The sequence below is a fragment of the Amblyomma americanum genome, chromosome 4 (assembly GCF_052857255.1).
Source record: "Amblyomma americanum isolate KBUSLIRL-KWMA chromosome 4, ASM5285725v1, whole genome shotgun sequence".
NCBI classification, from domain to species: Eukaryota; Metazoa; Arthropoda; class Arachnida; order Ixodida; family Ixodidae; genus Amblyomma; species Amblyomma americanum.
The window spans coordinates 145263612-145291534 of record NC_135500.1 but is presented as its reverse complement, the minus strand read 5'-3'; the positions used below and the strand labels follow the sequence as shown (position 1 = coordinate 145291534).

The following is a 27923-nucleotide window of genomic DNA, read 5'->3' as shown; positions in this document are numbered from 1 at the left end:
TCAAAATCTCAAGCTTTATGTGGTGTGCGATAGTACTCTTGCATTCTGATTATAAACATGAAATAAGGTCAGCTTAGCTACTGAGCTAAAAGACCAGAGTTCAATCCCAGCCGTGGTGGCGGCTGGAGGCAAAATGCAAAAGGAGCCCATGTCGCTTTGGGACATTAATCTCCGCAATTTACAATGAAATAAGATCATTACATAAGCAATTGCAGCTCTAGCACTGCTAACGCTAGATGTGCTTCGCCGTGGCAGGAAACATGTTGGGATCATGTTATGCAACACTGGCCTCTCACAAGTGAAACAGAGGTGTATTTTTCACGTTTATGAATATGCTTGCTGAGGTTTTCTTGCAAGCTTCTGTAAATGACATGAGCCGTCTTACAGCAATACAGTGACTTCCATGCCAGGAAAAGTTTCTTGAAACAACAATTTATTCTCGATTCCAATAGACCTTGAAATGAAATAATGCCGCCGTAGCGATTCACGATGAACACCTGTACCGTCCAAAGCTGAAAACATGTGACCTGGAAATAGCAGGTTGAAGAAAAGTGGTAATAAGGGGTTCAGTAGCAGAAATGCAGGGAGCGTGATGCTATGGTAGCACTTAGTTTTAGAGGGCAAATAAGCCAATGAACACAACACTATGAACACAAACATGTCAGCAAATGCATTAAGATTTGTGCTACGAACAGCTCAATGAAAAATTGACCACTGTTTATGCACTCCAAAGATTTCCAGTGGAACCCCAAGGAGTTCAGTGAGAATCTAAATGGTTGTTGGGGAACACCAGAGAGAATTTTTTCAGAACAGCATTAGTTATGATGCAATTGGTGCCAAACAGAATAATTCCCACTCTCCCCAAAGAAAAGATGGAATTCAAATTTGCACTGGCTGTTTTACATACATGGTGCTGTGAGTAAATTAACACGTTTCAGTTTGAAAGCAATGGTCAAAGTGTTGAGGGCTCCTAGACTGCCTCCTATGCAGTTGCAGAGTGCCATGAGTGAATGGATGTAAGGAGGCATGCTTAGGTCTGTGGTTGTCTCTAGTGAGAGAAAACCAGGACACAATGAATGTGTTCATGTCCGTACGCAAGTGGACACTACAGAGAGTCAGAGTGAGCAGAATTAAACAAACGGCTGTTGGCACTTGCACACTGGATCGTGAACCTCAAATGACCGTAAATGTACAAACCTTATGATGTCATGTTAAATGCATGCAATAGGTTCTCTTAGATATCAATAAGGCGTGGCCGCAGTGGCAAGACCACATGCCAAATTTTTCCATGAGTTCTTGGTGGAGGTATGACTGCCGTCATCTAAATCTAAAATTAGAACGACGTACTGCTGTACTGTATAAATTAAGGTGTCAGCTGTGGGCTTATCTTAACATAGCGCTGATAAAAAAAAAATCATGACTTTTAGTACCTGAACACCCTGCATTTAGCACTGAATTAAAACAGCTCTGCGGTAGACTAGGAACCGAGCTCGAAATGGTCTGTGGTTTTCTCGAGGATGAATATAACACCAAGACGCAGGTTCGACTCTGGCCGCGCCAGTCGCATTTCGACGGAGGCGAAATTCTAGAGGCCTGTGTACTGTGTGATGTCAGTGCACGTTAAAGAACCCCAGGTGGTCGAAATTTCCGGAGCCCTTCACTACAGTGCCTCTCATAGCCTGAGTCGCTTTGGGACGTTAAACCCCCATAAACTAAACTAAACAAACTAAAATAAACCAATAGGCAGTCAACCGCTCAATACAAGATCTTGAAGTGGGAGTAGGGCTCTTACCAATGTCAACTTTTCGTGTCTTCGGCTCTGGCTTTTGCACCTGTGAAATATCGGTCCCTGAACGTGTCAGCTGTAGATGACATGATGGCATATGATGTCTCCTGTGACAAATGAAATGGAGCCGCTGCAGATTTGCACAGCATATAAGTTTAATCAGTCTTGGAGCTTGGTAGCCATTAACCAAGGAAACTACCATGTTGGAACTCTGTTGAGAACACCTGCTAACATCACACCCACTGCAGTATCTTAGCTGCTGCGACAGGCTGCCAAGCCCAAGGTCATGGGATTGACTCCAGACAGCACCAGAAGAGCTTCCAATAGAGATGAAAATGCAAAACATGCTTATGTGCAGTGCAATCCCAGTGCCTGTTAACACACACCAGGTGAATGAAATTAATACGGAGCCTTCCACTAAAGCTTCTCTCACAGCCCATGTGCAGGATTGGGAGGCAAAAGGGATCTACAACTGACAGAAACGTGTCACAAGATCGTGGTGTAATTTAAAGATCTTGACTCATAGCGAAGGAATTGAGTGCTGTAATTTTGGAGAAACGAGGATTTATCATTTTAATTTGGCTCTGAAAATTGCATGAATGGATGGGTGGATGTTGGGAGCGTCCTCTGTGAAATGTGGTGGTGGCAGATTCCACTACGCTCGGTATGTTTCTATATTTCTCTAACCAGTATTATCTATAAATTTGGTATTTTTATTTACATACAAATTCTACTGACTTGGCTAATTTTTAATCTTGAACTTGTATAAAAAAAGCTGAAGTGCCATCCTGTGATGAAACCTTGCCATTATCGTTTTATTCCATAACGTGACCACATCTTGTATACTCAGTGCATACTTTTTCTTTCAGAAGTGTTCGTCATATTTTATTGTAGTTTAAACTCTCTCCAGAGTGCCCGTTGATGAAAAAGGAATGCTCCCTTTGCATCTCCAATGAAGTGTTTGATCCTTTGTTATTAGAATGGCACCACAGTGTTTTGCATTTCTTGGTTGATACAGTAACCACAGTCCACATGACTGCCTTATCTGCTCTGGGTATGGAAACTCAAATAGATGCTATGCTATACTAAAACTGTCCAACTGTCACTCTGGTGGGTGAGAATATATTAGGTTTTAATTCATCACTTGTGCAGTCACTGTTGTGCTCACTGATCATAGTTTTGCAGCACTGGGATACATAAAAGCAGCTGCATTCACCGACAGAAAAATTTTCAGTAAAAAGCTCTTAAGAGTGCTTCTAATAAACCGTCGTGGAATTGGGCACCTTGGAGACTAAGGTTTCCAATGTGCAAAAAAAAACAAAACGGGTTCTTAAATTTCAGATGTTGGTCCCTTTAATCCCTGCATACCTAGTGACACTGCGAGTTCAACACTTGTGATAGACACGTGTCAGTGAAGTGTGAGTGGATGATGCTTACATCGGGCTCGCTCGTTTTCTCCATGGTGATGAGCAGTCGGGACGAATGCTTAGTGAGCGCCTGCTCACTATAGGTTATTAGCTTAAGGCAAGGATGCTGTGGAAGGCTGGCTTCATTGAAGCTGCAAGAAAAGAAGGAACCAGAGCATCCCGTTTTGAAAAGCAAGACACACTATACCAGGCCTCGGCAACTAAACTAAAAAGCACGAAGAATGCCATGCTGCCTCATTATAGCAAAGTGCTATATTACGAAGTTGTTTTAATGCATCGTCTACTAAAAATCATTTCAATCAGGCGTAACCTGTGAGTACTGCAAAGCGCCATTGTGGCAGAGCGTTAAAGCTTCATGTGACATGAGGTCCTGTGCAAAGTGAAGAGGCACAAATGCTCACTCTTCGTTGTAGATGGGCATCCAGAACACCAGCCTCCCACTGAGACACAAGTGGTGGGCACTAAAGTTGAGCAAGTCGCACATGACGTCCCTCAGGCAGTAGGACACCTTGGATGGAATGTGTTGCGCTGCTCTGAATCGGCAGAAAGCAAGATGGGAGGCAAGTCTGAGTAATCAAACAGGAGGTGACACTTCAGCTTTGCCTTAAGGGTATGGCGTGACAGCATTAATGCATTAATGTCCATATATGAGGAACTGGTCGTTCTCTACATTACATTCATAGGTCCCTGGGAGTCCTCATACCACCCCTGGTGCAGTGGTTAAGCAAAGTGCCACTACCCTGCGTTGGCGGGCGCCGACACCAGTGGGGCTTGAGACATCAATCTTCCCGAGCAACCTCTCACGACCAATCATTAATTTTATTGCTACATGTCATGGTGGCAGTTTGCTTACAATCCTGTAGGTGGTTATGACGATGCCACAAGGTCATGTGACCTAGGTGGTCCACCTGCCCCTAGGTTGCGTGAGTGAGGCACGTGATCTGATTTCATAGCCACACCTCTGCCCTCCTCCTCGTCGAAGATCAGTGACAAGCAATTTCGACCTTCAGCTTTGCATGCGGAGAGTAGAGCTTTCTGCTCTAAAAACAAAACAGGAAGTTTGCTTGATGGAATGTCATCAATTACTATAAGGTACTGATGTCAAGGAAAAGTTGGAGATGTCTTGTGTAAGCAAACTGCACATGAAAAAGGCCCCCTAATGCTGTTGAGTGATCCTGGCTGTGCCTCAGGTGAATTCTTAATGTAGTGTGGACACAGCTTCAAAAACCAAAGCAAACCAACAGATGTTGAGACAGAAAAATTCAAAACACACTTAAGCACTGTGCTACTATAAACTTGGCTACTAAAAGGCTCTAACCTCCAGCCTTACTTTTCCAGTGATACAATTATGTGAACAAAGTGAAACTTACAGGTGGCCAGGAATTTCATAAGTCTTGCGAGTTCCAATCCTTTCTGTAGCCTCGCGTATACCATAGGGTGCTAAATGAGAGGGAATGCAACATCACTGTTGTCAGTGTTGCATGGCACAGTTGCTGCCAGGCAACAAAGAAAATATACTCACGATCGGTGATGATGGCATCAAAACGCATTTCTGCTCTCCACAATGGCAATGATGCATCAGCTACAACCACCTCCACAAAGCGCTGTTCACACCCGTACTGCTGTAGGTTCGCTCGCACACTCTCGTCATCTGCTCTCCGTTTTTCATTGCAGCGACTTGGCTTGGCTAAGGAACATGCAAGCAAAGAGAAGAAACTCACATTACCCATCACAAATTCAGACCATGAGATTTTTGCTCCGCTCATAGTGAAGTTTCCCCATGAAAATTGTAAGCTTGCTGCAAGCAGCCCTGATTAAAGTAACCACATGCGCAAATTTTGGACTGCACCGTTACAAACCAAGCCAAAGCACTGAGTTAAACTATTCATGACAACAACATATGAAAAGAACAAGTAATGCTGACGGTGTTACGACTTTGTGTGTTAACACTGTCATAAAAAAAAAACAACTCAGATATCTCACATAGCAGACTACTTTCAAATTGACAGGCTCAGCTGACATCTTACGAGCACAATGATATGCAGTGATTGGTACCAGCTAAGGGTCCTCTACGTCTGCTGTTTGGCTAATACAGACAAACACCTTCCAAGTGTCAGAATTTTGCCTCCGGCGATGCCAGTAGGCGCAGAAATGATGCCTTACGGTTTGGCCTTAAGGCAAAAAAAAACAAACTGTAAGGCGCGGGTTTACTGAAAAGAGCTGGGGGGACGGGAGCAGCGACGAGAACAGTCCGAGGGCAACCAGGTCTGGTACAGACACACATAGCGATAGCAATACGGCTGACGTGCAGGGCCACCTTCTTCATTGTCATGAGTCATCTGCTTTGTCTTTGTCATCTTCCTCTTCACAAAACTAATTCTTACAAAAGTGAATGAAACAGTAAAAAAATGCACAAAGTAACCAAAAGTCAATTTCTGTGAAAGTGTAACTGAACATGTGTTCAGAATTTTGTGTTGGCTATATGCTGCTGCCTTGTACGGGCATCAGGCACCCTCAAGCTGCCAATGGCAGCTTTTTTGCCTGATGACCCCCAACGAGTCGTTGGAAATAAAGTTTTGAAATAACATCGACCGATTCTTACGCTTGCGACGATCGATTGTGACAGGGGGGGGATGAGGTCCTTTGTACACATTGAAGGCTGTTGGGGTCCCTTGAGAAAAAAAATGTTTTAGAACCCCTGCTCTAGACTAAGGGCTCTCTAAATAGGTTCTGTGTCTAACTAGTTTCTGTGGGACCCTCGGGCTCCATGGAATGGCCTGAGCGCCTGGTACCATGCATGCCTCAACTCCCACTTTTCCTTTAACCACTTTATTTCAGGACACACTCTATTGTAATTTCATATAGTTGCAGAATGTATAACTATACAGCCAACTGTTATTTATTTAATCTGAGTGTTTTTTCAGAAGCTGTGTATCCTCATGCTTTTTTCTGCATGCATGTTAGGCAGGAAGGTCTGATTTAGTGGTTCGGTTTATAGGGTTTAACGTCCCGAACCGACTTAGGCTATAGGGGCTTAGCGGAAGGCTCCGGGTAATTACGACCAACTGGGGTTCTTCACGTGCGCTGACATCAAACAGTACACAAGCCCCTAGCATTTCACCTCCATAGAAATGCGACCACTGCGGCCGGGATCATACCCACGCCTTTCGGGTCAGCAGCCAAGTACCATAACCACTGAACCACCACCGCGGCGGCTTATGTTACGCAGGAAGGGATAGGCGCTAAAACATGCAGGGTTCCTGAGCACTTATCAAAAGCTGTTGGGGTTTCTCAAGGTTAAAAAGATTGAGAACATCTGCTTTGAACCAAAGGTTACACTGGCACCAGTAACCATTGTAGATACCTTGGCTTCACAAGGAAGCCGTGAACCTTAAGGCATGAACACACTAGTGGAACAACACGCGACAAGCCGCTGGCGGTACGATTCATGGTGCAAAAGGGAAGGCCATACCGGCGGTGAGGAGTGCGCGAGAACGTGCTGCTATGCAAAGCTCTTTTCATGCCAAACCGGTCGAGATTCCTGCCTCTGGAGGAGAGCGTGCGGCTCTGCTGCCGCTGCTTGAATGTAACTTTGGTAGGAGCCAAGAGGTGGCAGCACTGATGCTCCCCACGTGACTAAGTTGGGCACTGCTCATTGGTCTGCCCGCTCTGCGGCATGCGGCAAGGCGCTGAAAATGGCTCCTCGACCTATTCGTAGCGCGGCAGATCAACCTGCCGCTGCGGCAGGTTTCGCGGCAAGTGTCTCGCCGCCGTCGGCACGCCGCGTGCGGTTTCCCGCCAGTGTGTTTGTACCTTTACACAAGCAACATGTGAATACAAGTATTATGGCCAGCAAATGGTCAGCTAGATGGTCAGCACAAATGAAATGTGTGCCCAGCATACACATTAGTAACTCACCTTTACCATGGAGCAGCATATAGTCCAAATCTGTACCTAAAACATATGCTCCAAAGAAGGCCGCGGGGACTAGGAGGCTACCTGTAGCAAAAGTACAAGAATGGAAAAAAGAAATGTTTGCTTTATCGGACAAACTGCAGAATGCAGTGCCACAGTTCAATGATCCCATAGTCACAAACAGCTCAAGAGGACCAATGAAAATCGCCTTACGCTCTCATCACCACCTACTTTATTGTCTCTCTGCAAAGTATTAGCAGTTTGCTCATAAGACCTCTCTCTCCTCTCCTTTAAATAACAATTTTTACTGTGCTAAGTACTGAGGTCGGTTGACCAGTTAGCTGTTCATTTACAGTCACAACAACACTGTTACAAAGTCAAAGCAGCCAAACACCGAATTCTGAAGGTTAGCAGGCCTAGATGGCACTACTTTCCAGCAATTGACAGTGTAACCACTCACAGGAAGTGAAACTTTCCAGGAGTCAACAGTGTGACAACACAGACAACGCATGCTTTGAAACATTGTTATACAACGTTCAGCTACGATTAACTTCAGGACTGATGAGATCATTACTCCACAACGGCAGGCATTACCAAGCCAGAGGCAGTTCTCCAATAAAGAGTCCTTTGCGATTCACAGACATGATGACCACAAAATGGCAATAATAGCTCTAGTGTACATCTGCAGTATTTTGAAATGATTGGTTGGTGGAGTTATTCAGCAACAAGCATACACAAGGCTGACAGACACTAATACAGTGTACTCTTGTTAATTTGAATTCGCTTGATTCAAACAGTCCCATAAACATCAAGTGTATCAAAGAGACTATAAAATGGCTTCAAAGTTGCTGACAAATGTGTTCACTGTGCAGATGAATGCTTATGAGCATTCGCACTAAGTATGAGTCCTTGGAACGGAGCCAATGATTTATTATTTATTTTTAAATACCATGGTTAAAAAAAAAGAAAGCGGAGCGACTGATGTGCACATGGCGACGGTTTTTGGAACTATTTTTCTAAATGGTATATATCATGACTATGATGGTGCCATGGTGAGTGACAGAAAGCCTGGCGCTGCCATTCCTGCCATTCACTGCTAGCATGAAGTCACGGCTACACGTCTACTAGGGGGACAGTCTGCTCTGCAGCCATATCTGTGGCCACTGGGCGCGGTCAGACTACGGTCCCTTAGTCATACTGAAACGGAGGGGGAACGATGCCCCTCCACTGTTACACATTCTAGTGCACTTGCTGTGTACTCCTGTCATGTATTTGATAATCAGATCGTTCATATTCAGTCATCACAATTCTGCTGAACCATAAATGATTTTTGGTGATGGCATCACCAAAAGAAAGTGAATGCATATGAATGACAATTCAGACAAAATTGGTGGGTCGTCACATTGGTGAAATGTGACGCCACTTCTAAGCACCGCTCATAAACTGCATGAAGAGCTGGAGCAAACTCACCGAGTTCCCTGAATGCAATGCATGTCAAAGATCAAGGGAAAAATTACAGAAAGCATCTAACACCTAAATATGCTATTGCAATTCATCGCTGAACTATGCTGAAGTTTAAGCTGAAATCTCTTTTTCATGCATAACACTGTTCTGTGAAATGGTAGCCAACCATGTGCAATCTAGTAAATGCTCGTTAATTCGAACTTCAAGAGACAGGAAAAAATTATCAAATTAATGAATGATCCCAAAAACAGTGTCAGGAACTACTTGCATCACGGTAAATTTATTTGGTGAAATACTGGGCAATCGTTGCCTGATTTTAAGATGAGGACAGTGTGGCAATGACTGTTCTTCACGTTTTCATCAATGCTTTATTGCATGCGTAACGTCAGGAGCATCGAAGCAGCAGCCCTTATGATTCTGGAGCAGCAAGTGCTGCTCCAAAATTATAAGGGCCTCCCGCATCTTTCATGCTGCCTAGCCGTGGAGCTCCACCACTACCGCATCTCAACCACCAGAAGTGGCGCCATCGCATGTGAGGGCTTCACCGCAAGAACAGCGAATGGCATGTGGTGAGCGAGCACTTTCGGCGTAAGGGAAGAACGGAACCATGCAGACAACAGTGAAGGAAACTGCCCAAAGAGGTGCACGTGAAAAAAAAAAAAAAAAGAAGGGTGGGGAGGGAAGGCAAGAAAACACCAGCGATGCGCCAATAAGCATCCGAAATGGTGCCCGGCTGGATTAGGTTGGCTGGTGATGCCCACTGGTCGAGCAGCCATCCCTGCAGGCTGGCAGGAAGCGCAGAAAATCAAAACCCAAACTAAGTAGTCTGACTCTCCCAGACTGAAATTGGTTGGTTTTTTGAGGAAAGTACATGGCACAGTAATTGTCTCACATCTCGGTGGACACCCGCCTGTGCCATACAGAAAGGGAGGAAGGTGGGAGTGAAGGAAGAAAGAGAGAAAGAGGTGGCGTAGTGGAGGGCTCCCGAATAATTTCCACCACTTGGGGATCTTTAACGTACACTGACATTGCACAACACACAGACACTTCTGCATTTCGCCTCCACTGGAACGCCGCCGCGGCCGGGTTCGAACCTGGGAACTCTGGCTCAGTAGCCGAGCGCCCAACCACTGAGCCACTACGACGAGTGCTCAGAAACTGGGCCGTCCCTCTTTCGTAAAGCCTGCCATCATTCGCACGTCAGGGGTGTGCGAGTGACTCTGCAACTTCAAACTTGGGTTTTGAGTAGAGCTATTTTGGCGATCTCTTGCCGCGCCGGTCATACCTGGACAAGGCCTCCCTTTAGGAACCCGTTCCATTTAACATGTGCAAGACTCGTCACGTTCGAATTAGCGAGCACCCAGTGCCAAAGACTTACAGGGGCGTCGGCCAGGACACCAAGCCGGCAGTTCGAATTATCCGGATTCCCGAAGTAATGGTGGTCGAATTAACGACCTTCTACCGTGAAGGGGCAGTGTTTAGCACACAGTTGAGGAATTGAATTTTTAACAAAAGTTGTGTGAGTCATTGCAAGACTCACACTTGGGATCAGGTATTACCGTATGTCACATTTGCAAACAGTGTGATACAGGGATCAACACACTTTATACCATTTAATCTCATTTAGAGGCGAAAAAGTTCAGACAACTGCTCCACGAAAGTCACTTCACTCCATATGCAGAGCAGTTGTATAAGTACGTTGTGGAGACTTGTAAACTGGCCCAGGGGTGCACTGGGTAGCAAAAGAACACAGATGTACACTGCCAGAACCTTCTTCAAAGACAGTGCCAGTACAAACTACACAAACAGTTAAGTGCCAAGGCACCTCCAAAAAGTGGTTTATCAGCTACTTTGGACCATACAATATCTTGCAACACATTAACACTAAAATCGATCACAAAGTTCTTATGGATGGTGTTGAGCAGCCTCACTGTTCACAGGCTTGCTCAGAGATTGCAAACGTATGCATAAAGCCCTGTTTCACATGGTCACAAGAAAAACTTTCACATCAAGGGTGCCATTTGTCTTCTCTCTCTATATTAGTGCGAAAGCACTACTTAACATGGTCTCAAACAACAAGAATCTTGTGTGAAGCCTCGGAGTAACTCGGGTAAGTTCGAAGGAGCTTCGCACCAGCTGCAGCCAATGGGAGGGTGACCTTGACCAAACCTAGCACAGCAACAGTTCATGCAGAAATAAAATCAATATTGCCACGACTGGGTTGCAAACCCACAGTGGCATGAACAGGTTAGCTTCGCTGGCCACTGCACGAGACCACTATGCTATCGCCGCAGCCGATCACGCCTCGTGTTAAACTGCAACACACTCTCACACTGTGCATTGCACATCGTTATCTTCATCAAATTCCATCGCGAACAGATCAGAGCAGCTTAACCTCGATCAGGGCTTAACCTGAGTCTAATACTGTCACCAGACGTGCCGACGACCCAGCAATGAGTCAACCAGGCAAAACATATGGTTTTGTATGTCTACTCAGTTTAATCATGTTAAAACCCTACCAATTTTTATTCCTTTCCCAAACTCACTTTGGTTTGTCCCTCTGAAGTATCAATTTTCATGTGTCAGTGTATGTTCAAGTCCTTTTTTTCCCCTCCTTTCTGCTTTACAGCTATACTATACTATGCAGCAGACCTTCAATGATATGACCATGGCTGATACTAATTCATAAAGTTCCCTAGCTGGAGTGCACCATTTAGAATGGGCAAAGTTTCAGGTGCACTTGAACAACACTTTTCCGCACCACTACGATGACCTCGTGACCACCTACAGGCATTAAGTGCTTCCGGCACATTGCCGATGAGTGGCATCCAGTCGTGCATACAGATTTTGTTGGTTTAGGATGGTAAAAGTTTAGGATGGACATGAATATTTTTCTTCATCCCATGAGAATAATATAGTCGAGGTTTTACTGTAGTTTCATCAGCCTTCAAGGGGATAAGCATGGTGTCATTGGCCAGCACACTGAAGAAGCAATCAGAAAGCAAATGCTCTCCCTCTCAAACCTCAAAAAATAAGCACCGTCACTGAGCCTGCAGCTCTCCACTGAAGTGACACTGCTGACATGTGACAACACGATATGGTATACAATACACGAAACAAACTATGTTTGCTTTCTACCAACACAATACGACAAAAAGGTGAGAACAGGTACATACCAGATCCAACAAATGGATCCAGGATTAAGTGGTCCTTCTGAACTCTGGCCATGTTGGCCATTATCACAGACAGTGTAGGGTCCATGGACGTATTGGCAATAAACTTGCGCGTCTTGAGAGCCAGGTGACTCTTCAGAAACCTCTGGCCATCGCAGACCTTCAACCGGCAAAAAACATGGGAAAGAGCTGGTGACATCATAAATCGGCCATCATCTCAGATGTAGGTGGCAAAATACTACACTGGAAGATTTTGCTTGCTAATCATGCTGTCACCACCGCAACAGTTGCATCACCAGGAAAAAATAGCCTTTAAGCGGCACGTTACCTGCACTGAATTTAACCACGTTAAACTATGACCAATTACTACTCACAAGCAGGTTACCAACCAGCGGTCGGCATGACTGCACGTACACTCACAACTATGCATACAGACACAAAGAAGAAAAAAAAAATAAAGCAGCAGGTCTTGCTGCAGTTCAGCTTCTAGTACTATAGTTTCTAAATATATTTCATTTTTGCAACGCTTGCTTAATACAAGTTGCACTCCATTATAGCCACATGTATCACATACAATGATTTACATGGTGCAGTTAGCAATGTTTACAACTGGCTTGCAAAGAACCTAGTCTTACAGACACTGGCCTTGCATAACCTCATCAAGTTTCTGCTACTGAGTGCAGCAGTAAGAACATTTCCATACTAACAGCCTTGTCTCCAAAAATGTAACTCCCAACGAGTAGAACCATGATGGCCATGGACATAACTAGACATGTTGTAGTGGCCATAGCTTGTAAACATTACAGATGGTAAAGGGTATACTGCTGTGTTTAACAAGCTGCCTCAAGCATGGCTCCAATGGTTGTTGCCTATGAGGCATAATGAACATTTTGTACATAAGTGACAACTAAACATGACGGCCATTCAAATAAAAAGTCATAACAACTGTACATGCAAGGCTGCCATATTGGGCCTCGTGTGCCAACTAAGCCTGCTGTGCACAAGTTGAAAGCCAAGTAATAATAAAAAAAGGAAATGGATGGGTTTTTAGAACAGTAGGTATCACATGGTTTAGATAAAACCAAAAAACTTGCTGTAGCTAGGAGCTCTGCAATAAAAATGTTCTTCCCGGAAACATAAATGAATTTGTCAGAGGAGTCACACGACAGTGCTTTTTTTTTTTTATGCAGAAATAATCCATACATACAACACGCATACAATTTGGAGCTCCATGCATCTTGCCAGGAATAGGCACCGGCACAATGCGCGTGCTACCTGTGGCTCAGCTGAAGCTACCTTGGATTTCACAAATAGGTCGACCCTATGTATAGGTCAATCCCCAAATTTCAGATGGCCATGTTTAGAGAACAATGTTGACTTATATGGTAAAAGAACTTAGTTATTGAATAGTGACGTACACATGTGCATGTGCATGCCCACATACAATATCTTTAGTGGTTTTCAAAAACTCCCAGTTTTCAGTCAAGTGCCAACTTGAAAAATAGCAAAATACATAGCACCCAATATTTAAATATTCATATCATTAAACTACGATTGCTTCCTGGCCCCAAATAGCCACTGGATAAGGTTGCACTGATCCGTGGTATCCAATCATTCGATCATTACACGAACCACTGGCAATGCCTTTCCTCCGTAATTTCTAAAGTAAAGAGCCCGAGGCATCAACTGTGCATAGGTACATTGCTTACTGGTGTGCGCATATTCGGCACTTGAGACAAGTAGGTGAAAGAATAAGAAAAAAAGACAGTTGATTTGCGTAGTCAGGCCAAATGCAAATTAGGTGCTCTAGCATTTTGGTTTCCACTTCGGTTTCGGTTCGAGCCTCGGTTTTCAATGTTCTCTACATTCAAAGATCACTGGGAGCCCTCATTGCACTCCTGAAGCAGTGGTGTATTCGTTAAGTGATACGCAAGTGCTCTGCGATGGCAGGCGCTGCCACTAGTGGGGCTTGTGACATACAGGTTGCAAGAGCAACCAATCATTAATGTCAATCAACCTGTCACAGTGGGCAGTTTGCTCACAATACGTTGGGAATGTTGTGATGACATCACAAGGTCGCATGACCTCGTTGGCCCACCTAAGGTTGCCCGCAACTTGATGGGCACACAGAGGGACTGCACAAACTGCCAGACACAGATTTTAGACTGAGTGGAGGCTTTAGTGCTTGCGCACTAAAACAAACAACCTGAGGAGGTTTGTGGTGGTTTAGGCAGCTCACCCAGCGTCCAAAGAACACGGCATGTGGCTTCTCGGGGATGCAGTTTGGCACAATACCATAATATTCTATCAGGTGGTACACGTGGTCAGGATTTTCCAATTTGATTGGTCCATTCAAAGGAAGAAAATCGAACTTCTGAAAGGAAACAAGACAAAAAGACACTGCTATTTCAGACTAACGCTACAAGTCTAAAAATGAAAAGAGAAAACCCCTAGCCTTTTTGCTGTCCCCGGGGGCAAAGAAGTGCCAATAGCTTTACTACATCTACAAGGAGAGTGCCCACGCTCATAACTACACCGGTCCTATGAACACGGATGTCACATTGTGTTGCTGCACTGCTGCATGGGTCGGTGTGCACCTCCCACACCAGTTTCCAGAACAATGGCACACAGGCCGCAAGCATGCCTGTTCTACATCGTTGCCAAGCTCTCTCTCTCTGCCTGTGTGTGCGTGTGTAAAATTGAAGGTGAAACTTAAGCTCTACCTAAGGGTATGATGCGATAGCGTATTGGGTCAATTACCATATATGCAGAATTGTTCATTCTAGAGTTTACATTCATAGATCCCTGGGAGTCCTCATCCCCTCCTGGCGCTATGATGCAGTAGTTGATTGATGCGCCACTGCCCTGCGATCGGAGGTGCTCCCAGTGGTGGGACTTGTGCAGCCCAGGTTACTCTTCCTGAGTGACGAATAATTAATTTAACTGCCACCTGCCACGGTGAGCAGTTTGCTCAATATCTGGTGGCCAGGTTGTGATGACGCTGCAAGGTCATGTGACCTAGGTGGCCCACCTGCCTCCTAGGCTGCTCTCTGGATGCCACCTGCCAGAGTCATGTTCGTGATTTCGCTCACAACGCTGACAATTCCGACAACGCCGACCCTGCAAAACACGGACATCGGATTTTCTGGACAACAGGGCGTTCAATGCTATCATGTTAAAAAAAGATATTTACTGGATTTAGCCCCATCCTTTCACTACCGTGGCAACGACTCATGACAGGCAAGCCAGCACCATGAGTGCCCCATTCCATGGCAGGCGTAGGAGGTGTACACCAAGCCATGACATTGACATAGCACTTTCTTGAAAGTACCCCATTCTCAGTCCATATGAACCATGCAGCCCTTACCGAGCTGTATAATGTAATCAGTGGCCATCACGTGGAAGTGAGAGTTTTCGATTATGACATACTACGATGGCAACATTGTTTGCCATCCCTTATACAGTTACGGCAGTAAAGTTATTTTCATAAAGTTGGCTCATCGACAGTGTGTCAAGAATTCACCTCTACTGAGTATACTGTAGGGGACTGAAACTTCATTAAAAAACTACTCAAATTACTCTGGTGTCCATCAAAACTTTTACAGTGGCAGCCAAACTCAATGGTTTTGATTAGTTAAGCCTAAGAGAGCCACAAGAGGAAAATGCTTTTTCCTTTCCCCCCCCCCCCCCCCCCCCCCCCCCCCCAAAGAGCAGTGACATCTTGGACCTGTGATTTTGTGAAAGGGAGATCAACTTGTTTTTTCTTTTCTTTTTCTTGAAGCAGATATAGTTGCTTCAAATGTACTGCGTGGGCTCCACAAACTGAATAAATTCTTGCTAAGCCTTCATGGGGTCAACAAGCTATTGATGACAACAGTGAACATGCCATGCAAGAAAGCTGACACTTGTAACATGAGGTGCAACTGAAACTGTTAACTTCATAACTGCCAACTTAGCTTCTCTGCTACGGTGCTGAAAGGTTCCTAGATAACTCAAAAGAAATGCTGACGTCATATTATGTCTGGAACTTATTTCATGCTTACAAAGCATTCTTGATGGTTAAAATTTACATTCTAAACATTTTATTTGTGTTCATTCGTATGATGCTGGTTGTAACTCATTCCATTCAGCATAACTTCCACAATGTGGGAACAAAGTCACCCAGAGACCACAAGGCCTTTTTGCAATGATATTTCTGCTGTAAAGCAAATTCATTACTCTTCTTCTGACAGTGGCTGTATAGACACACTCGTGACATAGAAGCAGACCATTCCGCTGCGCTATGAGCCAAGCTTACCATTAAAGAAATGAGTTTTCATGATCTAGTCAGCTTCCTGGCCCCGCCGCGGTGGCTCAGTGGTTAGGGCGCTCGACTACTGATCCGGAGTTCCCGGGTTCGAACCCGACCGCGGCGGCTGCGTTTTTATAGAGGAAAAACGCCAAGGCGCCCGTGTGCTGTGCAATGTCAGTGCACGTTAAAGATCCCCAGGTGGTCGAAATTATTCCGGAGCCCTCCACTACAGGGCTCCACTACGGCACCTCTTTATTCCTTTCTTCTTTCACTCCCTCCTTTATCCCTTCCCTTACGGCGTGGTTCAGGTGTCCAACGATATATGAGACAGATACTGCGCCATTTCCTTTCCCCCCCAAAAACCAATTATATATAGTCAGCTTCCTGCAGCACACTATACTTTCAGACAAAGCCTGCTGCATTTACTTTGTTCCCACATTGTGGAAGTTATGCTGAATGGAATGAGTTACAATTAGCATCACACGAATGAACACAAATGAAATGTTTAGAATGTAAATTTTGACCAACAGGAACACTTTGTAAGCATGAAATAAGCTCCAGACATAATTTGACGTCAGCAATTCCGATGTGCTTTGTGTTCCTCCTATGCACCGGTGGATTTGTTGTTTCGATGTGAACACACAATATTTGGCCAACTGTACCAAAGTGAACTTGTACATGATGAGCAAACCTAGGCACCTACTATTTTTAATGCCATTCTCAGGATCACATTGTGACTACAACAAGGGCACTGAATTCACTTTTCCCATGACTTTAAAGGGACACAGAAGACAAACTAAAGTTGACCAGTATGGATAGATATCAACATTAAAATGGCAAAGAAAGTAATTTTACTGAAAACTGAGCTTTTGCAAGCTAGAAAAGGGCAAAAAATTTGACACTGGTATCGCCACCACTGGCTGTTTTCGTAACTAAACCGCGGTGACGTCAAGGCCGATTTTTGTATGTGAATCTCAGAGGGTAGGCTACATGGCCATTCACTTCCAAACAATGATCATAGAGTTCTTTTTGGCCTTGAGGTCACAAGCTTGAATTGAGAGACAAGAAAAAACAAAGTTCCAATTTCAGATCTAATTTCTCAGCAATAATGTTAACGTTTCTATGTTTTATGGGGGTTTAACGTCCCAAAGCATCTCAGGCTATGAGGGACGCCATAGTGAAGGGCTCCAGAAATTCCGATTACCTGGGGTTCGTTAACATGCACTGACATTGCACAGTACGCAGGCCTCCAGAATTTCGCCTCCATCGATATTCGACTGCCACTGCCAGGATCAAACCTATGTCTTTCGGGTCAGCAGCCGAGCGCCATAACCACTGAGCCACTGCGGCGGCCTCAACAATAATGTGTCTTCTGCTGCAGAACGGTCATCAACACAGCCAAACAACCGAGTAACACTAAAAACAAAAATTTATGGAGCTGTCCTCTGAATGCCTTTCTCTCTAATGTCTGCCACTACAGTGGGACTTTACACATTGCTTCATGCTATGAAGAACCTTTGTCTCCTTGGAAGAGGATCATTTTTAATACATCTGAGCTACCAGCAAACGGTTCCTGCACAGGAGTTAACCCCTGCTAGACAATGATACTGAGCTATTCTAGCTCAGAGCTGTTCTAGCTCAGAGAGCTTTCTTGTTATTTCCAGAACCCATTTTCCCCAGCTAAACGCTCGCACAAAAAGAAAGACGGGAAAAAGATAACAAAGAAATAAACGAAAAGAAAAGGCAGGAAAACTGCTTTCGGACAATGCAGAAGCTTACTTCTATCTTTTCTACTTTGACCTCCCTGGGTACTTTCCTCTTGCCAAAGACTTCCACGCTGAACTTGAAAGACTGGTCTGCACCACCGTAGGCGTCCTGAAACGTAATAAATACTAAGTAACACTAAAGGATTTAAAGCAGACTTTCGATGCGGCAGAAGAGGGGTACCAACCCAAAACTTGGCGGGAAACTTCTTGACTTGATCACAAACATCATCGATTTCTCCAGCGTGGGCCCAAAGCTCAGTGATGGACCTATACGACCAGAAGAACGTTCGTGCGATCTTACTAGACACGCTGATCACGAATATAGTACATGAGAAAAAGTGCATAGTTGTTTTATGGACCATGCAGAAGTGCTGTATAGGAGGCACCTGCGGACAGTGAATGAAACAGATGACGTGCCTGATTAAGCTGAAAAAATGAAAGCCTTAATTGCGTTTGAATAACGCCGTGACCATTGGCCAACTTATTCATTAGCTTGTTTTTGTTTCAGGCTAAACCAGAACATACCGTATCAGCACGCTCCGCGACGCCAGTTTCCTTGCGTCGTCTTCCGACGAAAGCTCAACGATTGCGTACGGCTGAAAAGGAAAAGTCACAACAGTGCTAGTCCGGTCCACTTATTTGAAGCAATGCAGTAGACAGGTCAGTACCTCTCCTTTCGGTTGTTCCAGGAACTTGACACTGACACCGAACATGGATGCAATCGCATGAAGCTCCTGAAAACAAATAACTGCAATGTTGGCGGTCAGACAGAAAGAGACGGTTTGCGAATGAAACTTACGGGCATCCTGAAAGGCACGTGCTCATGAGCGAACCATATCAAATATTTTGTTCCCTTTCCGATCATTTCGGCAGCCGGACCACATGCGCGTGCACAAATGTAAACAAAATCCACGACTTGACTATGACTTCAGCTTGGCTTGGCTCTTGCATGGTTAGCGTTGCTTAGCGCGCCACACATGGCGCCACAGTTCAGTTGAATTTAGGACTTTGGTGTGCCTCGATGCGCGCTTGCATCGAGGTGCAGACAGAATCAGAAACTCCATGATAAGAAACCTCAGCGACGAAGCGGTCGACCAACTGACCCAATTCATCAACGAGCACTGGGAGAAAGGAACGGTACCAGAGGAGTGGAAACACGCCGCGGTGGCGATGATTCCCAAACCCGGAAAGATGCTCCAAATAGAAAACCTCAGGCCAATATCGCTAACGTCGTGCCTAAGAAAACTTTTGAGCGAATAAATAGTCACCCGTCGACTACAGCAACACCTAGAAGAGGCACTACCCGGACAGCATGTTCGGTTTCCGGGCAAAGCTGTCCACGCAGGGCGTCCTCCTTCAGATCAAAGAAGTCCCAACGCAAGTTCCGTACAATGGCGAAAACGTTACCATGGCCCTAGACGTCAAAGGCTCTTTTGATAATGTAGGCCACGCCGCCATCATGGAAGGACTCAACGCCAACTGCGGAAAGAATATCCACGATTACACTAGGGCCTTCATAAGCAACAGGACAGCCACGGTGGGCATCGGGGAGCTCAGAGGAGAAAAAAATCAACACGCCAAACAAGGGTACGCCGCAAGGCTCGGTCATATCACCGGTACTCTTCAACGTAGCGATGATAGAACTAGCAAGAAGACTCGAAAAGATCGAGGACATCAGCTTCGTAATCTATGCGGACGACATCACGATATGGGCCAACAAGGGAACTCCAAGACAAAAAGAGAGTTTACAAGAACGTGCACTGACTTAGCGTTTTTTCTCCAAGGAAAAACGCTAAGGCGCCCGTGTGCTGTGCGATGTCAGTGCACGTTAAAGATCCCCAGGTGGTCGAAATTATTCCGGAGCCCTCCACTACGGCACCTCTTCTTCCTTTCTTCTTTCACTCCCTCCTTTATCCCTTCCCTTACGGCGCGCTTCAGGTGTCCAACGATATATGAGACAGATACTGCGCCATTTCCTTTCCCCCAAAAAACCAATTATAAGCGGCGACGTGTGTGGAAGAGTATGTGGAAGAAATAGGACTGGCGTGCTCCACTGAAAAGTCTGAGATCCTCAGAATCCAGAGAGGGAAGAAAAACCTGGAGAAGGTAGAAATCCTACTCGAAGGAAGCCACATTCCGGAGATGGAACAGGTCAGAATAATCGGAATGTGGATCTAAACAAACAGGAGATGCGGATTCGCAATCAACCGGCTTAAGCTGGCTGTGACGCAAGTGGCAAGAATGACAACAGTATCGTAGAGAAAACGTGGCATAAAAGAAAGTGACACTCTGAAACTGGTAAGAAGTTTGATCATAAGTAGGGTGACCTACTCCCTCCCATACTTCCAAACAACCCAAGGGGAAAGGGACCAAATCAACGCAATCATTCGGAAGGTTTATAAAACGGCCCTTCATCTGCCGACGCGTACAGCAAGCGAGAAGTTACTAGCACTCGGCATCCACAATACATTCGAAGAGCTGGAAGAGGCACAGCCAGAGAAGCAAAAGGAAAGGCTGGTGCAAACAAGAAGCGGCAGAAGAATCCTAGAAAAGTTGGGATACAACTTAGAAAAAATACCAGAAAAGGAAGCACACATCCCCGACAACATTAGACCCACTATCAAAGTCTGCTCGCTCCCCAAAAACATGAACACAAACCTCCACCTGGCTAGGAGAAAGGCGAGAGCAAAATACATAGAAGAGAAACTGGCGGTCAAAGAAAATACAGTATATGTGGACGCGTCCAGATATAGAGGAAGAGACATGAGAATGGCAGCGGTAGCACTCAACTGGGAGGGCGCAGAATTTGCTAGCGCATCCATTAAAAACAGTCCGGTTGATGAGGGCGTGGAACTCGCAGTTGCTCTAGCGATCACCGAAGGCAACCGGATCGGAAAATGTTTAACCATCCTTACGAACTCGAAAGAGGCGTGCAGGAACTACATGAAAGGAAGGATAGGTAAATGTGCAAGACAGGTCCTAGCACAAGTGGCTCCAAAAAAGGACCAGGCAAGGCATGTTATTTTCTGGGTACCCGGACATGCAGAAGTATGGGGCAACCTCACGGCCGATGAGACCGCTCGAGCTTACACGAACCGAGCCTCTCATCCACTCAGGCCGGATGGGGCCTCAGAAATCACCAATTACTACAGGGGGGTAAGGAAAAGATATCCGGAACCGCACTCTAGCCTGACTCAGGAAGAGGCGGTCATATGGAGGAGGCTCCAAACAGAAACCCTAGCTAATCTTTTCCTATTAAATCAGATGTACCCAATGCAGTACAGGGACACGTGCCCCAAATGCGGAGGCAGACCCACGGTGTGTCACACAACGTGGGAGTGCAAGGACAATTATAGTTTCCATAATCAGAAAGAACCGTGTCGGCAGCAGTGGGAGGAAGCGCTTTCCAGCCACAATCCAGCCAACCAACGAAGGCTGGTACAACATGCTGTGAAAGCTGCCAGATCCAATGGGGCCCTGGAATAGGGGCTCCACTCGCTGAAGAGGGCAAGACATCGCAAGATGAAGACGACCTCTGCACTCTGAAGTGTATAGAAACTAGAGCAGTAAAGTTTATCCTATCCTATCCTTGCATCGAGGAACCCTAATTGGAATGAGTTTGATGGTTCGTTCGAACTAGTTCGAACTCCACGCTGCAGTTTTTTTTTTCCATGAATGTAGTCCAATATAATCTCCTTGCAGTAGAGAAAGTTTATCGATGAATTTAGAGGAATGTTTTTCAATCGTACTTTGGAATCATGGAAGCTGTTGTGTGCTGGTGCTCTGATGCTGCCCATTACTTTCCTGAGCAGCATTATTGTGGCTCATAATGAAACATGATTGGGCAACGTAAACTCGGTCACTGTAACCAGGCGATCGTGTTAACCGGGCGCAGCAAACAGCTAAGACCGTAGCAGCCCTGAATTAGCCACCTTACCTGAACTAAGGGACCCTCCCAGAGCTCTGGAATAAAATGTTGATCACCACCACCTGTGAACCAAAAACTCTATTTACCCCAGGCTGCAAACAGGAAAAATGACATGAGTAAAAAGCGAGTGTGCATCAGTGCTATTGGATCAAAGAGTTGTGTGCATGGCTTGCCTAACTGCGACTTGCAGCGACAAATCGACCACAGTGTCCAGTGCATGCGCAATGATTTCATTGTGAGCATGCGTGAGCTTTTACCATGTCTGAAGCCCGACAACATACAGGCTGTCATGTGCTGGGGTCATTGACAAAGAGGATGCTGTGACGTCAGAGTGTGCTTTTGTGTCATGCGAGGCGTGGAAAAACGTCCATAAAATTGCCGCTTCAAGGTTTTAATTTACTGCAGTGCTGAAGCCAGCATTTTTCAAGAGCCGGAATGAAATGAATGAGGAAAGCGATATATTGCAGTTTTTTCATGCCTCACGTGACCTGTAAGTACACGTTCACGTCACAGTCCTCATTCGGCTGTTGAAACAGAAACTAAAACAGCACGAGAAAGATGCGATTATAAATTATTTAGCGGTCGTAGGAGAATACCAGGTGGTAATCCATGCATAGTGATGCCTTGCTTATCATTACAAAGAAGAAAACATGCACCCAAAATTTAGGTGTCTATACTCCTTTAAGCTCTAGTGTTAATACAGCCATGCTGAATAACTTTCATAAAGGAATTCTGAAATTGGAAATGCCTTGCAGTCGCACAAGCAGTACAACTTTTGTAGAAGATTCCTTAGCATGCTAATATGCTGTAACAAAGCCACACATTCTCACTTGCATTTATACCAGAAAAAGCAACATAATACAACAAAAGACAAGTTCTTGCCAACTGCCTTACTTTCATACTTTTGAGCGCACTTATACCTGCTGTCATAATCATCCAGCAAGGATACCCGGTGGTGTGCGAGGAGCTCCACATAAGGACAACTGCTTTTTATGATGTGAATAAAGAGAGTGAACACTTGAATTGGCATGGACTAATTTTTTTTCCAATAATTATTAATGAGACCTCTGTTCACTATGATAACATTTTTCTAGCAGTTAAAACAATTCAATAGTTCACCAATAGATTCAAGCAGTGGTAGATACTTTCGGCCCTCGATGTAGCATTATTTGTACCCAGACGTATTCTTGCAGAGAAGACAAGGAAATAATGAAGCATGTTCTAATATGATGTAAGGCCCTCCAGCCGTGCATAATGAGGCAATGAGTGATGCTGAACAACTTTTGGGGTATAAAGAAGCCACCAAGGTAAAGGTAATTTGCAGAAAGTAGAAACACATGCGAGTTGGAGGAATTCAAAGGACTGACGCAAAGCAAGGAAGTACACCAGGCACAGAGAGAAGGAAAGCAACATAACGGTTATAAAAGAGGAAGTATACTAAAGGCAGGGTGACGACTGTCAGTGCCTCGATAGGTAGGGGATGAAGCTGATTACATTTCTTCATCTACACACCTAGCAGCAATATGAGACGAAGAAGTCATCATCCCTGCTTATGTTTCACCATGGCAGGCTAAGAATATCAACAGAAGAGAAAGCAACTGCCGAAGGTAATCTTTTATTGTTCCTTTCCCCCCTCCTTTGCTTAGTAGCAGGACAGAGCTTTACTAATCAGCAATGACCACTAAGCTTCATTTCAGTGAGTCTCCACTCTCTAGTGGCACAATAAATTAAAAACAAGACTTGCAAATGGCAGACAAACATGACAGACATACACAGCCAATCTTATCAGCACTTTGTACAATCTGCCTTTTTTGCATACCCGCTCTACACATACACACGTTCCTCCTCTGCCTTTTCCCATGCCGTTGAATTTTTGCGCTTTTGCCAGAGGGTGCCACATCTTATGAAAAAGGTAAATCGATAGAGAGGTCCAATATATGACCACTGTCCTTGAGGCAAAGAGCCCACTGCTTGCGCAAATACCAACAGTTCAACACATTAGTTGCCATCACTTTTATGAAATGTTCCCTCAGCAGAACTCCAAATATTATTAAAACAGGGATGATCAAAAGTGATGGTGCACTGACATTTAATGCAAAACAATCGACCATCTGCATTTATCTAATGCCACTGAATGATAAACAAAAACCAGAAATTCAGGCACAGATGGCAACATTGAGACACCAGACACACATACTAAAAGAGTGTTCTTATTCCGGAATAACTGGGTGTGTGATCCTGAGCTTCTGGACAAGACCTTGCCACTCTTTCCAAGTGAACTTTATGCCCTGGCCGTAGGCGGGACGATGAGGGGTGTCCTTAGGCACAGGCATCACCATCATTTGGCCACTTTCATCATAGCTCGCGCGTGCTTGACCTCTGCTGAGAAGAAAGGACACGTGGAAAATGTTTTCACAAGTCTTGCTAAACGACCGTGGGTGCAGAACAATCTCAAAGAATGGCACTGGCTTCCCTAGGCGCTTGTGGAATCGCTGGAGGATGCAGTAGATCTCGTCCACACGGCTGGTGGTTGTCTCCTCAGCGGTCTCTTTCACTGAGGTAAGCTGGAAGTACAAAGAAAATGAGAAGGGTTGGCTAAATACCAATACATGCCCACAAACTTCACATTCAACACACAGAAGCAATATATTTGTCTTTAATTCCTGCACAAATGCTAACAGAACCTGGGCAAGAGATACAACATGCGGCATTGACAATCTTAGCTGACCTTTGAACACTAAGTATGCAGCTTAAGACACGACTTGCACTACAGGCAACACTAACTATCAAGCTTCGCTCTCTACAAGACATCAGTTTTATAAGAGCTTTATATAAGCTCTTTACCACGTCAGCACAGGCTATCTATGGAGGAAAAATTAGGCTCACAGTTCTCGCATGTGTCCTCTTGGATATCGAGTGGTTCCTCGGCATCGTTATGTTGATATTTTATCGCAGTGCAGGCAAGCTGCACCCTGGCAAGTGCATCTGAGAAAATCGTGCGCATCCAGCCAAAGCTAGAAGACACCAGGGACGCATTAATATCTGCCTCAAGGAAAGGGTAAGTTTTCATTATGTAGGAAACCGACTCAGAGGTCCTGCAAAGGGTTTGTGCCTTCTGCTGTTGCGGCCACTGCTGCGCCCAACAAAAATGCAGAGTGCTCCCGCTGGTATAGGGTGGGTAGACGGGATGTACTGGCATTGGTTCGAGTGCAGTGCACACAACCGCTTAGGAGAAGGAAAGCAAGAGACCTTAGACCGTGAATGCTCGAATGTGCCGTGCTTCCACCATGCAGACGAAAATGGCTAACAAACAGGAACACCAGAGGCAACAGGCCTTTTCCAGTGGCGTCCCTCTCATGCAGCCCTCAATTGCAACTACCGAATTGCCCTTATAAACCCCTATACACTGGCTACTTAGGCTTATTATAGGGAATAGTCATAGCAGTGCTGGCGTCGTCTAGCCAGAAATCTGCATTACCCATCTGTGGACACACCTGCTGTGCTGTACGTTGCCAGTGCTGCACTTAATACATATAATCCCATACTCAAGCCCGTTTGTGGAAGAATTCCTGCACAATGAGCTCGAACTAAGCACCCTGAAACTTGGCTTTGAGGAAAGTTTAGGTGCAGCAACTGTCTCACTTCTCAGCAAACACCTCAATCACATCTGGGGGAAGGAAGGAGGGAGGGAAAGAACATTACTCATGGCAACTTTTCTTTTAGCAATGCAGCAAAAGCTAGGCAGGAAAGGGAAAAGGAGACGGGTCTGTGTCCCTATGCTGTGGAAAGTGAGCCCCTCAGCCCTAATGACACCACACCTATAGCTGTAACTTCCCCCCTTTCACCTCTCCCTAGAACAACAAAACCCACCCCTCACAACACCCAGACAAAGACCAGCCTCTCTCCCTTTCCTGCCTAGCTTCTGCATTGTCAAAAAAAAGTTGTCCCCTAGTGTAGAGAGAAAGAAGTGCCAGGGTAAGCAAAACAATTTAAAATTTGATTTTTAGTTTTGTTTCATTTGTTATGAGACATTATTTTCTGCATCTTTCTCAGCATCCCACTTCTTCATGCCCAGATATTTCTCTTTAAGGTAAAGCTTTGAAAAGGAGGAAGCGAATGGCCAGGCCACCTTTTTTGCGGCAGAAATGTCTTACCCGCCATTTGAAACACAATTCAATTAATGGAACTGAATGCCTCTTAGTTTAGTTAAAGTAAAAACATATTTAGAAAGAGCCTTACAGCTCTTAGGTTCTATGATAGCATCTTAGTCCTTCATTCGCAATCATCTAGGAGCAAGGTACAAAAAATGCCTGTCGTACCACAGGCAGTACGGATGTTGACAGCAGATGCTGTCATAACATAAATGATGAAAAAGTAGCAAGAGCCAAATTTCTATAGGCATTTGGGCTAATCTGAAGCCTTAATACTCTCCACCGGCTGAGAGAAGTTCACTGGTGTCATGTTTCCTCCGTTGGCTGAGCAGCACAGCAAGCAAAAAAAAAAAAAAAACCTATGAAACAAAAACGCAAAGAAACACAACAATGAGTTGAATAATGACTATGGAGGTTGTGCCTGAGGAATAAATCGGTCAGCAAATGTTGGCAAAATGGAAAACTTGGTAATGAAGTTGCTTTTTAGTTTGAACTCATTTATCTCAAAAGATTTTTTGTTACGACAGTACCGTTTGCTTCAAGACAATATGAGGCAGAAGGTCAATTCTTAGCCTGTATTTTATTTGAGCATGTGGAAATATACTGAACCAAAATTACGTATGTGCATTTATCTGCTTTGGTTATATAGAGAAACAATGCCAAAGGTGGCTTTAAATCTAGTCGCCCAGAGAAAAAAATTAATAAAAATTTGTATTTTAATTGTTACATAGTTTTGGCCCAGTTGAAAGGGCATAAAACGACACTAAAAATCATAAAATCAGGTAGCTATCTCTATTTATTGCTGAGTAAAGTGTACTGAAATATGCCATAAAATACATGTGAAGGATAGGGCTTACCCTGACGCCACTGGGAAAAAAAAATAAAATAAATGTGGCTCCTTTTTTAGGAAATGTCTCACTTCTAGGCGGACACCTCAATCGTGCCGTAAGGGAAAGGCACGTCACTGGAAAAGGGCTCATTTCAGCTACGAGAACAAAGCTGCACGCGTCTCCCCCGTGTTCCCTTAGGGCCCATTCACACTTGAGAGTCGCAGAGGTCGCGCGACTGTGTTGAAAACGAATCACTATTCGTTTTCAAGGTAGTACGTGCGGTGAGCGCCGCAATGGGCCTATATTCTGGTCCCTGCTTTCTTGGGCGCTGTTAACTTGAAAGGCTCACTAGCTGCCACTAAACCCCACTGTCACCTGCAACGAAGTGCGCAGGGACGCTGCCTTGTTTTTCTAGTACCTGCCTTCCCTAACGTCAGGAACAACCCTAACACAGGCAGCCAAGGGCAGGACCGGAAGAACTGGAAAGAATTACCTCTTTCGGAAGTGTTGGAGGCCTGTCCGGAGCAACTTCGCGCACTGTAGTACGCGCTCGCCGCACCTTGATCGGCGCCTCGCCTGCCGAGCCGTACAGGTACCAGAAAGGGGCGCTCGTCTTCAGAGCTCCCGCAGCGAAATCCGCTAATTTCGCCCAGGCTTTTATGTCCAGCGTGCTCGCGTGCAATGAGCTTGACACCACGCTGCGAACTCGGTCCGCGAACTCTTCAGTATCAAGGGTCTGCTCGGGCAACGCTGCGGCGGCAAGCTTGCGCCCATGGGACGTGACCGCACGCATAAGAGTCGAGTCTACCGCTGCCTCATGAGTACGGGTTACTGCCTCGAACAAATTTTCCGCCATACCAATTGTCTCGGTAAGAAGAGAACTACTGACATTTTCTTCCTCGGCTGTTCTGTCGATGAGGGCCTGGTAAGCGTGGATAAGTTCACCCCGCCCCACCTCATCGTCGCTGTCATCGAGCGTTTGCGTAAAGATGTCATCGTCTTGCTGGACCGCCATCTCGGAACCGCTAAAAACGCACAAATGTGCATAGAGCGTGAACGCGGACTGCCTTCCAGCACTCGTGCACCTGTCGCCGTTTTCTGGTAAGCGCGCCCTAACAAAAACGAGCACAAGCTGGCTTGACTTGGATCCAAACGCTTCTGCTTGGACAGGATGCGGATGCTGTGAGGCTGC

General features: G+C 45.3%; 2 protein-coding genes across 2 annotated transcripts; both read right to left on the bottom strand.

The window, feature by feature from the left end:
• Positions 1-416: 416 nt before the first annotated feature.
• LOC144128490 (tRNA (guanine(10)-N(2))-methyltransferase TRMT11) lies at positions 417-18772 on the bottom strand. The gene is made up of 14 exons (XM_077661924.1): positions 18622-18772; positions 18491-18556; positions 18348-18418; positions 18008-18089; positions 17836-17931; positions 14005-14139; positions 11769-11925; positions 7132-7212; positions 4736-4900; positions 4584-4653; positions 3615-3746; positions 3224-3344; positions 1793-1893; positions 417-527 (listed from the first exon to the last, which is right to left on the bottom strand). The coding sequence occupies exons 1-13, from the start codon at positions 18685-18687 to the stop codon at positions 1798-1800; spliced, it is 1338 nt and encodes a 445-aa protein (XP_077518050.1). The 5' UTR covers positions 18688-18772; the 3' UTR covers positions 417-527; positions 1793-1797.
• A 4574-nt stretch (positions 18773-23346) lies between these two features.
• Positions 23347-27852, bottom strand: LOC144128489 (non-structural maintenance of chromosomes element 4 homolog A-like). Its single transcript, XM_077661923.1, has 2 exons — positions 27225-27852; positions 23347-24314 (listed from the first exon to the last, which is right to left on the bottom strand). The coding sequence occupies exons 1-2, from the start codon at positions 27744-27746 to the stop codon at positions 23961-23963; spliced, it is 876 nt and encodes a 291-aa protein (XP_077518049.1). The 5' UTR covers positions 27747-27852; the 3' UTR covers positions 23347-23960.
• Positions 27853-27923: the final 71 nt, after the last annotated feature.

Coding starts and splice junctions, on each gene's coding strand:
- LOC144128489 (XM_077661923.1), bottom strand. CDS start 27,746: ATGGCGGTCCAGCAAGACGATGACATCTTTACGCAAACGCTCGATGAC. Junction 24,315..27,224: donor CTCCAACACTTCCGAAAGAG/GTAATTCTTTCC, acceptor TTGTACTTCCAG/CTTACCTCAGTGAAAGAGAC.
- LOC144128490 (XM_077661924.1), bottom strand. CDS start 18,687: ATGATCGGAAAGGGAACAAAATATTTGATATGGTTCGCTCATGAGCAC. Junction 18,419..18,490: donor TGGAACAACCGAAAGGAGAG/GTACTGACCTGT, acceptor TTTCCTTTTCAG/CCGTACGCAATCGTTGAGCT. Junction 17,932..18,007: donor AGTTTCCCGCCAAGTTTTGG/GTTGGTACCCCT, acceptor ATTACGTTTCAG/GACGCCTACGGTGGTGCAGA.